Below are 12,532 nucleotides of genomic sequence, written 5' to 3' on the forward strand. Positions count from 1 at the left end.
ATTTAACGTTGTATTAGTTTTAGGCATACAAAATGATTTGATATATGTGTATATTGTGAAGTGATTACCAGAATAAGTTAACATTCATCACCACATATAGTTACAATTTTTTTTTCTTGCGATTACTTGGCTCTTTTCTGATACTCCTTTTATCACAAGTAGATTGGAAGATGCTGTGTTTAAAACTCAATACATAAAAATAAAATGTACATGAAATAAAAAGATGGTTCAGATGTCACTTTTTTCTTTATCCCTCAAAGACTACCAAATATCCCCAAAGCTACTAAAATGAGAGGCAGAAGGAATATGTGATTTCTCACCATCGGGAAATAAAGGTGGCAGTTTGTTTGTTTGCCCTCTTACTTTTAAGAGCAGAAGCTCTGGAGTCACCCTGCCCTGGCTCTCTCTCAGGCCCCAGGTGAGGAACGAAAAGAGGAGGAACGTCTGAACTGTTGTCGTGGGAGGGATTTAACTGCTCCTTCCTCTACTAGCAGTTACATGCTCACCCAACCAGTGCAAGCCACAGGAGAGAAAGGGAGGCGGGGCGACACAACCGGGGAAGCTGGCTCTGCAGATGAACAGGTTCCTAACAAAGCTCTTTAATCTGGGTGTGATGTTAATTCCCCACATGTAAGCACATGAGGGCACGGTCTGGTCCACCCTGCCAGATAGGGTCTTCATGTCTGGGAAAAAGGCAGAGCTGCTTAAGGCATCAGGATCCTCCTGGGAGAAAAGGACTTTTCCTTCAAGGAGCTTTGAGCCTATTGAAGATTTCAGTCTTACTCTATTTTGAGTAAAGTCCACCCCCCCCCCGCCCCCCTTTTACTGATTCCTCTTAGTTTTAAACTTTGTTTGCAGTCTTAGAGTTTCATTAAGAGATTTGTTGCAGTGTCTTTTGAGTCAACAGGGGTTTTCAGACACAGCCTGCACTCCCCGGTCTGTAGATGTAACTCATCTTGGCAACATTGGAGGGGGGATTCCTGTTCAGCTTGCTGCTTTAATCCAGCCACATTTGTCTAAGAGGCAGCACTTCAGCTCCCCCATTGAAAGGGGGTGGCCAACCTTGAAACGTCTGGAAGAACGAAATCCATTTTCCCTTGCTAAACACTGTTGGCTCTCTTTTTTTCTTGAAGTGAGGTAATAAGGATCGTGTTGGACTTGCACACTGCAGGCACTTGTGGCACTCTGAGATAACGGGACAGCAAAGGAGAGAATCAGAAACGTCCTTTAGACACACACTGCACACACACAAATTCTCAAAACTACCTTACTTACAGAGCAGTAGCATTTTAAAAAGTGTTGCAACATCTGTATATTAATGATCTTAGTAAACTCTAGCTTTGGACAGCCCAGAGATGCTAAAATATCTAAGGACAGTTTTAGATACCATCAGATCCTTTTCACACACACCCTTTTGCCTTTGGCGTTTGTGCAGTATCAAATAATTTGTTGTAATAATAACAAACTTTGAAATGCTACCAACAGGGATGATGTGCCCAGTTATATCTGTATATGTTTGTAACGTCTACAAAGTGGTTTAATTTACATTCTCCAAGTTAATTCACGCAGCAACCCTATGAAGTGTCAGGGTCAGGATATGATCCCATTTTCTTTTTGAGGAAACTGAGAAAACGAAGAGTCAAGAGGCTAGGGGATTGGTTGCCCACTAGCCAGGAAATGGCAGAACCAGAATCATGTTAAAAACACAATTTTCACTGTATTAACAAAGCCAAGCATTAATGACTGATGGACGAGGGAGCAAAAATAAAGCCTGTCTCCACCCCCACCCGTTTTTTATGGCTATCTGGCAATGGCTCAGCTTTTAGCAGATGTTGACTTTGGGCTCCAAAACAATATTGTTGGCCAACGCAGAGCCTTCCAGCATTTCCATCTTCAGCTGGGTATCTCATGTCTTGCAGCTGAGGGAGTTGGCGCCATGTACCAAAGACTGGTTTGTCAGAATTACTTTTGCTTGAAGGAATAGAAAACTGGTTTCCTTAAGTCTCCCTACAATGATGGTGCAAAAAATTAAATGCCTGAAGATGCTGCATTAGAAGTGAAGGAGAAAGCACCCCTACCCCCAGCCTCCGTAATGTTCTCAATGGCTTGGCAAAGAGGACGCAGATAGCTGCCCTGCTGCAGGGTGTCCCCGTGAGGTGAACTTGCTAAGGACCACCCCAGGCTGCCCAGGCTTCCAGTTTCTGTCTCTCCCTTGAGAAACAACCTAGTGTGTCTTTTAAAATGTAGACGTCTCCCATCGTGATCCCCCACAGCCAGTGATGGTCAGCTTTCACCAACTGGGGTTAGAAGAATAAACTGGGGATGCCACGTGAGAAGGAGGAAGGAGCCATTCTGGAGAGAAACAAGTAAACACAATCTTGGCAACGTGAAGGAACTCTGGAATCCAGGCAGTGTTCTCTCTCAGAGGAGTCGAGTCATTCAGCAAAGCAAGAACTGAGCCCTATGTACTTACTCATTTGGAAATATTTTTAAGTTCCCAAATTTGAGACATTGTGAGGTGATTCGAAGGGAGTGAAGGTGCTGCCTTTTTCCTCAGGGACTTTGAAATTTGTCTCGGTGCTGATGATGTGCCCACATAAGGGACACATGCTGTTGCACATGAGATTCTGTTTCTTCTGAGAACCAGAGACCCAACCTAAGCTGTACCATCCACCTCCAACCGGGACCTTCAACAGCTTGGAAAGAGGGCAGTGAAAGTCCAAAGTACTTCAGAGCTGAGCTAAGCAGAAGCAACAAACACCCTCTGGGGTCAAAATGAGCTCTTCTTTCTGTGGCTTCACAGCTCACATGTCAGAAGGGTACACCTTTGACGTCCGACAGACTGGAATTTGACCCTGGCTCCACAGCTCCGGGCCAGGTGTCCTTTGGCAAGCTACTTGACCTTTATCTCTGAGCCGTCTTTTCCACATCTGCACAAGAAGCCTCCAGACACCTGTGTCGTGGGGCTGTGGTGAGACTCAGAAAGCTGTCACACCCTCTCTAACTTGGCGCAGGTGCTCATCCCTAGCCCAGGTCAGAAATAAGCTAACATTTTTCTTTAAACAGAGTGTGAAGCAGGTACCTGAACCTGGATAGGACTTCCCTAATCTTTGGGAGAACTAGTCTACAAATGGACCCCACAAGCTGTGCCAAATACAAATCGTGTTAAGAGTTTGCAGCCGTTCCTGACCTCATCACCTAAACAAAGATGTCCATGCAAGGGCTAAGCATGGCTGGAGGCAGCAGTGGTGAAAGACTGAAGGGCAGGTCTCCAGAGGGAAGGTTCAGACTTGACCCTGCGAGAAAACTTGCTAGTGCCCTGAGGAGACTCAGTGTCCCTGTTTTCCAGACCCACGCCCATTGTTATCCTTTATACGTGTCTGTGTTTCCTGGCTCTGTCCAAGCCTGCAGTTGGAAATGCCAAGAGAAGCTGCTTTGATCAAACCCAGGGACAGGGTGCATCATAAACCCCACGCAATGGTCCTGCGTTTGTGGCTTGTGTAGCCAACGTTTGCAGAGTCCTGGGGCTTGAAGTTTTCAAAAAGTGTCAGAAAAGCCGTGAACTGAAGTAGGGGTAAGGGTGGGTCTGGTGAGAGGCCGCACCAGACCCTGTGATAACCAGGACGATCTCCTTGCATCCCTTCCCACAAGGAAGCTGGGTTGACCTTCCCTGCAGAGACAGCCAACGGAGTTCCCACAGAGGCTGCGGGCTTATTTGAAGGTGACACTTCCATAATTTCACTCTCACTTCCAGCTAGGACAGATGTGACAGTAAGATCCCCATTAGGGACCTTGTCCTCCGATTTCAAGAAAAAAGCCCACTATCTTAACTCAGAGAATTGCAGGTGTTTTAAAAATTAAAAAAAAAAAAAAATATCCTCCAGTGATGGGCTGGGGCTTGCCTGCTTAATACTTCAAAATAAAGACCAATTAAAGGTTTACCCTGGGCCGTTTATCATGTCAGATTATGGAGTTCCTTCCCAGAGCTTCCTTCTGGGGCTAATAAATGCCCCCCAGAACAGCAAGTCTCCTGTCTTGTCAGCGATGACTCAGTCCCTTTGCCCTTAGATCTTGTCATCAGCATAGCCCCGTGAGTGGCCCATCCGGTGAGGAATTCTGTTTTATCTCGGTATTTAGAGAATCCCATTAGGACCCAGCATCTGAGACTGCAGGACTTCCATCAAGGCCTCATAGCGTCTCTGGAGCTGTAGATACATCCTGAGGTTATTTGATAGTTGGGCCTCCCCGCGCTTCACAATTTGCTGTGATTTGTGGTCACTGTGCTCTGGGCTTCAGCCCGCCTTGGACATTCCCATCCTCAGATGCTGTGGACAAAAGCTCATGGATGACTGATGGGCCAGAGGCTTCCTTCCCATCCAGATATTTTGTCAACTCCTGGCATGGGGAATCACACACGAGGGACACACAAGGGAACAAACACCCAGCAGCCTCCAGACAGGCCACTGCACAGGAGCTTTGGAGAGAGTCTCCTAGGCCTGATAGATGTATTTGAAAACTCCAAGTATTTCTAAATAAGTTGGCATGAAGTTAAGGATCAAGTGATATTTATGTGTTTCTTATTTTTTGGTCCCCAAATTTACATTTCGGTGTGGTAAGGTTGCTGAACAAATTAATATTTGCATACAGAGATGCAGGCGGCGCAGGAGGTGAACAGCTGTGAACCTTTGGAAATACTTGGAGCTCCCTCTCTGGTTAGCTCCTGCATTTTTGCTTTTTATTCCCCAAGCAGACACTCACTCTGACCCAGATCACTTGGTGATTAGGGTCAATTCATGTTTAAGCTTTGAAGATTAGAGACACCAGAAATGGCCACCACTTCCCTTTCTATTTTCTTTTAAAAACTTTAAACTTTAGAAACTAAAATCTTGAAAAAAATGCGTAATATTCTGAGTTCACTAAAGGAATTTACCCACATTTCTGCCATGTTAAATGTTAGCAAAGTTTATGTTGGACTGTCATATTTCTTTACTTTATTCACCAGCATACAAGACGTCGATCTCAACATCTGGTTTTTAATAACCCTCGACATCTGGGAGCTCCTTTTTATTCCTATGGTGGACGAGGCACAGTAGTGATATTGGCAGTGTGTATTTTCAAGCTACAATTCCTGTCTGTTTCAATCATAATTAATTACCACTTTTTAATATATTTAATTTGCTGAAAGTGATTTGCATTAGACCACATTTCACTGTTAAGAAAATAGTGGTAGATTTTGGTGGCAGTGGCTTTTCTATTTTCTTTCTTCTTTTTTAAAATTTAAAGCCCTCTTTGAATGGATTTGAAACAAACTGAATGTATACATGCTATTGGGTTTTAAATGAAAAATGAAATAAACCATTCTGCAAGGAAAGTGATTTTACAGCCATTTAGCAGCAGTCAGCAGGGGCTGTGGGCTGCATTTTAGGGAAATCCTCCTATTTTGTTTTGTGACTAGCAAATCACAGCATCTCTCTGTGCCTGGAGTTTTCCTCCAGCAGTGACTTTGGGAGTCAAGAACCTTATGATGAAAGCTAGGGCCTCCATCCGGAGAAATATGCTTACACACATACCCCAATGTTCTGCATTGAATTTCAAGGGGTTATTAGACCCCTTGAAATCTATTGTGGATACCTGAGGTTCCCAGGTTGTAGACTCTCCTTCTTCATTAGCATGAAAAGGGACATCAGCTTTGCTTTTCTCCAGGAGCTGAAAGTTTAATGAATGTAAATATATATATATCTCAAGTTATGTAGGGGAGAGGCAGGTTTATTGCCAGGAGCAATTATTAGACTGTGTGGTGATAAATAAACACAGGTAAATTTATAGGAGAAGACCCAGATTAATGATCAATTGTACCTTATTTTTGCCAGAATATTCCTATCTAAACTGTCAAGTGCAAATTCATACTGAGTTGTCTGATTCAAACTGTGGAAATCACTTGATTGCCTTATGTCAAGTGGGGCTCCTTATCCCTTTGTGGGCCATAGACCCCTGTGAACTCTCTGAACCTCTTCTCAGAATAATTTTTTTTTTTAAAGATTTTATTTTTTTTCCTTTTTCTCCCCAAAGCCTCCCGGTACATAGTTGTATATTCTTTGTTGTGGGTCCTTCTAGTTGTGGCATGTGGGACGCTGCCTCAGCGTGGTTTGATGAGCAATGCCATGTCCTCGCCCAGGATTCGAACCGACGAAACACTGGGCCGCCTGCAGCAGAGCGCTCAAACTTAACCACTCGGCCACGGGGCCAGCCCCTCAGAATAATATTTTTAGATGTGTAAAATGAAATACACAGAAATACAAAGGAAACAAATTATTTAAAAACTCAGTTCAGAGGCCACAGATCTAAATCCTTGACTAGATGAAAATTATCTTGGCCTATTGGCAAGATTAGGTTGAACTGTATGAAATTGCTGTTTCCTAGAACAAAAATGGTCAAATAATGGCATTTTCATATGGTTCAACCTAATATTACAACAATTTAAGCAATAGGGTCCAAATAGTAAGGAAATGTTCCAATATTTTTATTTTCCTGTTCCTGATTTTCAAAACAAAGAAGCAAATCATGGCAAAACCTGGTTTCACTGGGGATTTATTAAAAGACACAGCTTCCAAAGTATGTGTGAGACCAGGCTATGAACTACTGCCTTCTACACTTCGTTTCGATACTTGCAGTAAGCAGTGAGAATTCTTGTTCAAAACTGGAGCTTGTGATGGTAGATATACATCTGTCTTCAAAGATTCGATTTCCTTGCCCATCATCCAGTTTACTGAGTGAGGAAAATGGCTAGATCCATTCTGGAAATGTTTTCAACAACATGAATTCGTACCAAATAAGTTTCAGTTTATCCACAGTTGAACACAATTTTAAGTTAAACAAAACTTCCTTTCTACAAGCATTCTACTGAATTGGAAGTTTACTCTCTTTTCTTTGAAACTTATTTGATTGCAAATGTATAATCATTCCGTGGCGTGCACATCCTCTTTTATGCTGAGAACAAAATAGAACCTGACAAATCGAGAAGATCACAGACTGTTTGAGCCTTTGTGAAATAACCGATGTGAATTATCGCATGCTACAAAAGTTTGTTCCACCCAAATAGATGGGGTTGTTTTTTTTTTAATTCTTCTTCAGCCTTTATTGATACTTTAAGCTTAAGAGAAATTAAGCATATTTGATTACTATAATTACTTCTCTGCTTACTTAAAAGGTTTAATCTACTTCTTAGGCATATGCAACTCGGATTGCATGCCTTCCAAAAAAATAATCATCTGCTAATGTAGACTAATTTTAATCTTTTAATCCAATCTTGACACAGAGTCAGAGCTGGGTGGGTGGAATGTTTTTGAGGGGGGGTTGCCATAGATGCAAAACTCAGTTATATATGTGACAAGTCGGTGATGTGGAACTTAAATTACTATGGATTTTTTTTCGTCACTCTTTAAGATTAAAAAACAAAGTGAAGATCAGTGTGCCTTTTCAGTGCATCGCGGTGTAACTAACGTTCTCTTCTTTCATTCCGGTGCTCCCCTCCTCTCCGTGCACCTCCCTACCCCGGGCCGGCCACAGGATGACGAGGAGGGCATATGGGCATAGCCGGGCCTGTAAACCAAAGTTCCAGTTTTGTTTTGAGGGGTGAGAAACCATCTTTTATATCATTTTTCTTTGAAAAATTGCATTCTAGTGTTGTATTGTGTGCGTGCTCAATTGTGTTCGCTGATGTTTGTGACTGTGCCCTGTGTTTGCTTCTGTGTACTGTGACCTTCCCCAAGAGCCCCCTGCTTCCTACTTCCCCTCCCCGAAACCACATTATTGCTCTGCCTTGTTGGGGCTGGGTTGAGCACGATTCAAATGTTTCTGTGTTATTTACAATATAAACTATGCCCTCGCTAGGATTTATACATACTTTTAAGGCATGATTGTAGACTCAGAAACTGTCACACTTCTCCAGTCGTGGTTTTCAGCTGACTGCTTGCTTTTATCAGATATGCCAGTGTGGTGTGACTCTCATGTCCTTCTAGTTGTGTCAGATGTTTGGCAAGTAATAAGGAAAATAAAACTATGTGTCTTCATGGAACCGAAACTCTCATCTCTAAGAAGCCTGTTTAATGGATTGTACTGTCTCTTCTATGGCAGTTCTGAAGAAAACACAAGGATCAAGCCATAGTGATGGTGAATGGGTAACTGTATCTCTTTAAATGAGTTAGAATAGAAATATTAATATTGGCTAGTCTCATTAGTGACACTGTACCTGTTGCTTTTTTATAATTGTGATTCTGTGGAACTTTGCATTATAAATTCCATGCATTGCATTTTTCAGAGGGTTTTGCTCTTTTAAAGGTTGACTTTTAGCTACTAAGAACCTACCCTTTATTTCCATTCTATCTGCATTATAGTGGAATAGTGGTATATGTCATTGCCACACAGTTATAAATGGAACGTTGAACTTTGGTGACTTTTGCTGCTGGGACTCGCATCTCTTCAGGGTACGCCAGGCTATTGAACTTTAGCAACAATTCACAAACTCCCTGGAGTTGAATACACCTGTGGTGACATGAAATATGGTGTTCAATTTGATGACATCGCATGTGCCATTTTGTTCAGAACAAGGAATATGGTAGGTTTTGTGCTGTGGTGATTTTGTATGGTCAAAAAATGCTCGATGTGCAGTTCTTTATCTGGGACAAACATGAAATGTCACAATGCTGGAGAATCACCAGGTCTGTGATTGGAGAGGCAATTTTGGGGATTGCCAAATTAGCAGGTGTGCCCTTCCTCAAGTCTTGCCTCCATTTTCTATGGCAGTGGTGCTTCAGGTGAATTTTAAGACAATAACTGGTGTGTTTCACCCGTGGGTGACAGTTTCGTTGGTGTGTTTCACTGCTTGGTTGAACTTCTTGTAGGTGGCACCAATGAGTCAGGTTGCTTTCTCTGGTCCTGCAGGGAAAACAGAGGGGGTAGATTTTCAGACACAGCATCTTTCAGCGTAGTAAAGATGTAACACCTCCTGGATCCATTTGCTGCCGGTAAAACCTGCTTCCTGATTACATGAGACTCTTTATCTCCTCTCTTCTCCCTTTCCTGGGTGACAGGGAAAACAGCACTGGAGTTAACTCTTCCAGATGCAAAGTGGTGCCAAAGGGAAGCTTGTTGGTGTGAGGAGGTGGGGAAACCGGAAAAATTCTTAACGTTCTGTGTGAGTGACTCTCTTCCTATCTGGGGAAAACTTTAAGAGACATGCTGCCTTTACTCATACAGAAAAGCTAATAAAAGCATAAATTGACCTAAAACAACATTAAATGGGAAGTAAAGGTTTTATAATGTTAAAAGGCAAACATATGAGACCACAACATGCATGGAATAGGTAGGCAGAGGAAGGTTCTAAGAGTTTGGGGCTTGTCTTGAGAAGCCTGGGTCCTCCGTGGGGCTCTTCTGTGAAGCTGCTGTTTCTGCCATGTAAGTGTTAAGGTGCTGGGCTGCGTTTGTGTCTCCTCCTGAATAATAAAGATTTTATTGCTCTTTCACAAGATTCATGACATCCACCCTGCCATCCCCTGTGATAGGAACCTTGTTGTCGTCCTCAGGGTAGAATTGGTGCCAAGGCCCGTAGGAAACCTTGCTTTGCTCAAAGCAAATGGAGACAATGGTATTAAACCCCTACCCCCTTTATTCCTTCATGAATTTCCCCCAACACCATGTGCCCCAGAAAACAAATGTCTTCTGAAAATTAGTCAATATATAATCCTACTTTAATATGTTGTAATAAATTTTATAGGCTTCTAAGGAAAAATACTTATCTTTCTTTATGACTCCTTTAAACAAGTTTGCTCAGATATCCTCAGGCTTTTAAAACCATATCTTAAGGATTTAAATAATGAGATACTGGGAAAACCTATTTTTGAACAGCCGTTGCATGTTTTGAGTCGCGTTATAATCTGTAGGGCCTAAGGAGACATTAAATTTATAACTAAAGATGGATAATTGTGGCACATTAAAAATTAACTGTTTTGAATATTTTGATTTATGGCCCTTATAAAAGAAACATTACAAGAAGTTATTTTACTAGGCATCAGTAATATGCTTATAATAGCATCAGAAGGCCTTGACTTGAATCTGCTGTTTTGGTGCTGAAATGAATCATTATTTAAGAAAAGTCGCTCCAAAAATTACAACGAATTGGAATTAACGTAACAACCCTGGCAGCTCCTCCTCTTTTTGCCACTTCTAGATACTAGCCCAGGCCTGGTTTATTTGTCTCACCGTGATCATTCATGGGTGGTGTTTTCTGAGAGCAAAATGAACTGGGGAAAGTTTGCTTTTCTAAAGAGTTTTAGCAGCCCCTTGAGCTAGTCTTTTCCCCCTTAAACCTCACACCCAGGCCCGACATTAGCAGCATGTGACCTACATAGTCTACAGAACCCCAAGCTTAAAAGGGCTCCACTCTTGGTTTAATGCTCCACTGTCACCGTCTTGAAATTCTTAATAATTTTTGAACAAGGGCCCCTACACTTTCATTTTGCACTGGGCCTCACAAAGTGTGTAGTTGATGCTGCTCAGATCCACCGTATATTCCCGTACTCTGTCTCCAACTTCTCTCTACTCCCCTCCCTTTTGGCTCATCCCCACTCCTATTTGCTTCTGCCTAGAATTTACCTTTGGTCTGCCTTATTGTTCTGGTTTTCTTGCAGAGACTCCATGGGATCACATTTCCAGCAAATTGTTGCCCTCATGGGCGTCCCTGCAATGCATATTCACCCACTGTCCTCTCACTCCCCACTTTTGATTGTGAAAATGTGCTCCTGGAGCCCTCACTGCATTTTCTGTCTTGCTTTGCAAAATACAGGAAAACAGCTGCTTAATTCTCCATTACTTGCCTTTGGAAAAATCCACTCGATGTGGCAAAATGGAAGTGCTTTCCTTGGACCCCCAAGAGGCACTTTGGTTTGTGAACATTCAGTGAGGTGGGGCAGTTAAGGACCAAATCAAGGCACTTTGTGAGATCTAGTGCCACATCTGCCTTGACATGTGAATGTTTGAGCTTTTACTGCGAACTCTTGTAATTGAGCAGACATAGAACACAGGATCATTTTTATTTCTTTAAACCACTAGAAAGGAATAAGTCTCTTTAGATTGAAAACATATGCAAATTTTTAGGACTTGATTCATAAAAATACAGATGTGGGCATTAACAAGTTTGGCACAAGGCTCTGATCCTAGTAGATGCATCCTGTTCAAAATGAAGAATTGTAGCTGTATGCCACCAGCACATGAACAGTGTTATGGTGAGTGCAAGTATGAATCACAGAGCACTTAGACATGAGAAAGGGGATTTTTACACATAGAAGCAGTGCTCAAAGGCCAGTAGAAATCTCTGGCATGCCTCATCTCAGGAAGAAAGAGGAAGGAGATATTTTATTGTGGCTAGAAAGTTTATACCTTCCTTGCCTTCTCTTAGCAGAAAGGTCTGGACATGAGGCCTTGCTCTTCCTGGGGCAAGAGAAATTCAGAGGCTGGGGAAGAAGTCGTGGAAGGAGCCCTGGGTTTTCATCCTCCTCAACTGAAGTCCTGGTTTCTCTGCAAAGTGGAGGTTTTATTTTACACTTCCTGCACAGGGCTACCAACTAGTGTTTTTAATTCAACCTATGTCTCCCGTGACTGAGGATCTGATGCATCTCCTCCTTGTGCCATTGGCTACTAAGACTTTACTTTCATTCATTCATTTATCCATTCATTCGATCATTTTTCACTTATTCATCCATTCTTTCATCCAATGGTTAAATTCTTGGTTAGATGCTGAGAAAACAATGAGGAGTAAGTTAGACATGGTTGCTACCCTGTGGATCTTACATCTAGTTGAGGGAAACAGACCACAAAGAATTAAACATATGAATGGAAACCTTATACATTTTGATCATTGCTTTGATGGAAACTATGAAGAAACAAAGATTAACAAGAGGAACCTGCTTGTTAATCTGCTTCAGAAAGGATGTTCAGCAAGCATCTCTCCATGGAAGTAAGTTTTGTACCAAGTCTTAAAAGGAGGGGAGTCAGGAGTATCCGTGCTAGGACCGTGTTTGGGAGGTGGGTCTCAGGCAGGTGTGCAAAGGAGTGAAGATAGAAAGAGCTTTATGGGCTGAAAGAGCTTGAAGACCATAACTCTGGGTGGAGAAGAAGACAGTGAGATGAAGATGAAGAAGTGAGAAAGGGCCAGATCATGTAGGGCCTTTTAGGCCAAGGTAGAGAGTTTCATTTTAACCCTAGGAAAAATGAGAAGAAAATTAGAGGATCTTAAGTAGGGACAAGATATGATTCAATTCATGTTATAGAACAACCCTGGCTGCTGTGAAGAAGGTAAATTCTTATGGAAGGAGGACCAGAAGTAGGGGCTTTTCCATCATTTGTGAGAGAATTGATGGTGCTGACCCAGGGGAGCAGTGGGGGAGATACAGACAAGTGGGTAAATTGGAGATGAGCCTGGGAGGTGAAACCAGTAGGACTTGGATTGTGAGGTAAGAGAAAGCTCTAAATCGAGAAT

The 12,532-nt window shown here is 42.4% G+C and overlaps 1 protein-coding gene across 31 annotated transcripts in view; it reads left to right on the forward strand.

Annotated features, from left to right (window-relative positions):
* Positions 1-12,532, forward strand: part of ERC2 (ELKS/RAB6-interacting/CAST family member 2) — a 904,903-nt gene that overhangs the window by 725,496 nt on the left and 166,875 nt on the right. For 18 of the 31 annotated variants that reach the window (XR_011526912.1, XR_011526913.1, XR_011526902.1 and 15 more), the window contains one exon: positions 7,567-7,632. The exons of the other annotated variants lie outside the window; for them this stretch is intronic. Coding sequence is in view for 6 of the 18 variants with exons in the window: in XM_070574931.1 (XP_070431032.1) it covers positions 7,567-7,593 (27 nt within the window). In the remaining 12 variants the exon portion in view is untranslated. The remainder of the gene's footprint in view (positions 1-7,566; positions 7,633-12,532) is intronic. 31 annotated transcript variants of the gene reach the window in all.

The sequence above is a fragment of the Equus przewalskii genome, chromosome 15 (assembly GCF_037783145.1).
Source record: "Equus przewalskii isolate Varuska chromosome 15, EquPr2, whole genome shotgun sequence".
In the NCBI taxonomy this organism is placed as follows: Eukaryota; Metazoa; Chordata; class Mammalia; order Perissodactyla; family Equidae; genus Equus; species Equus przewalskii.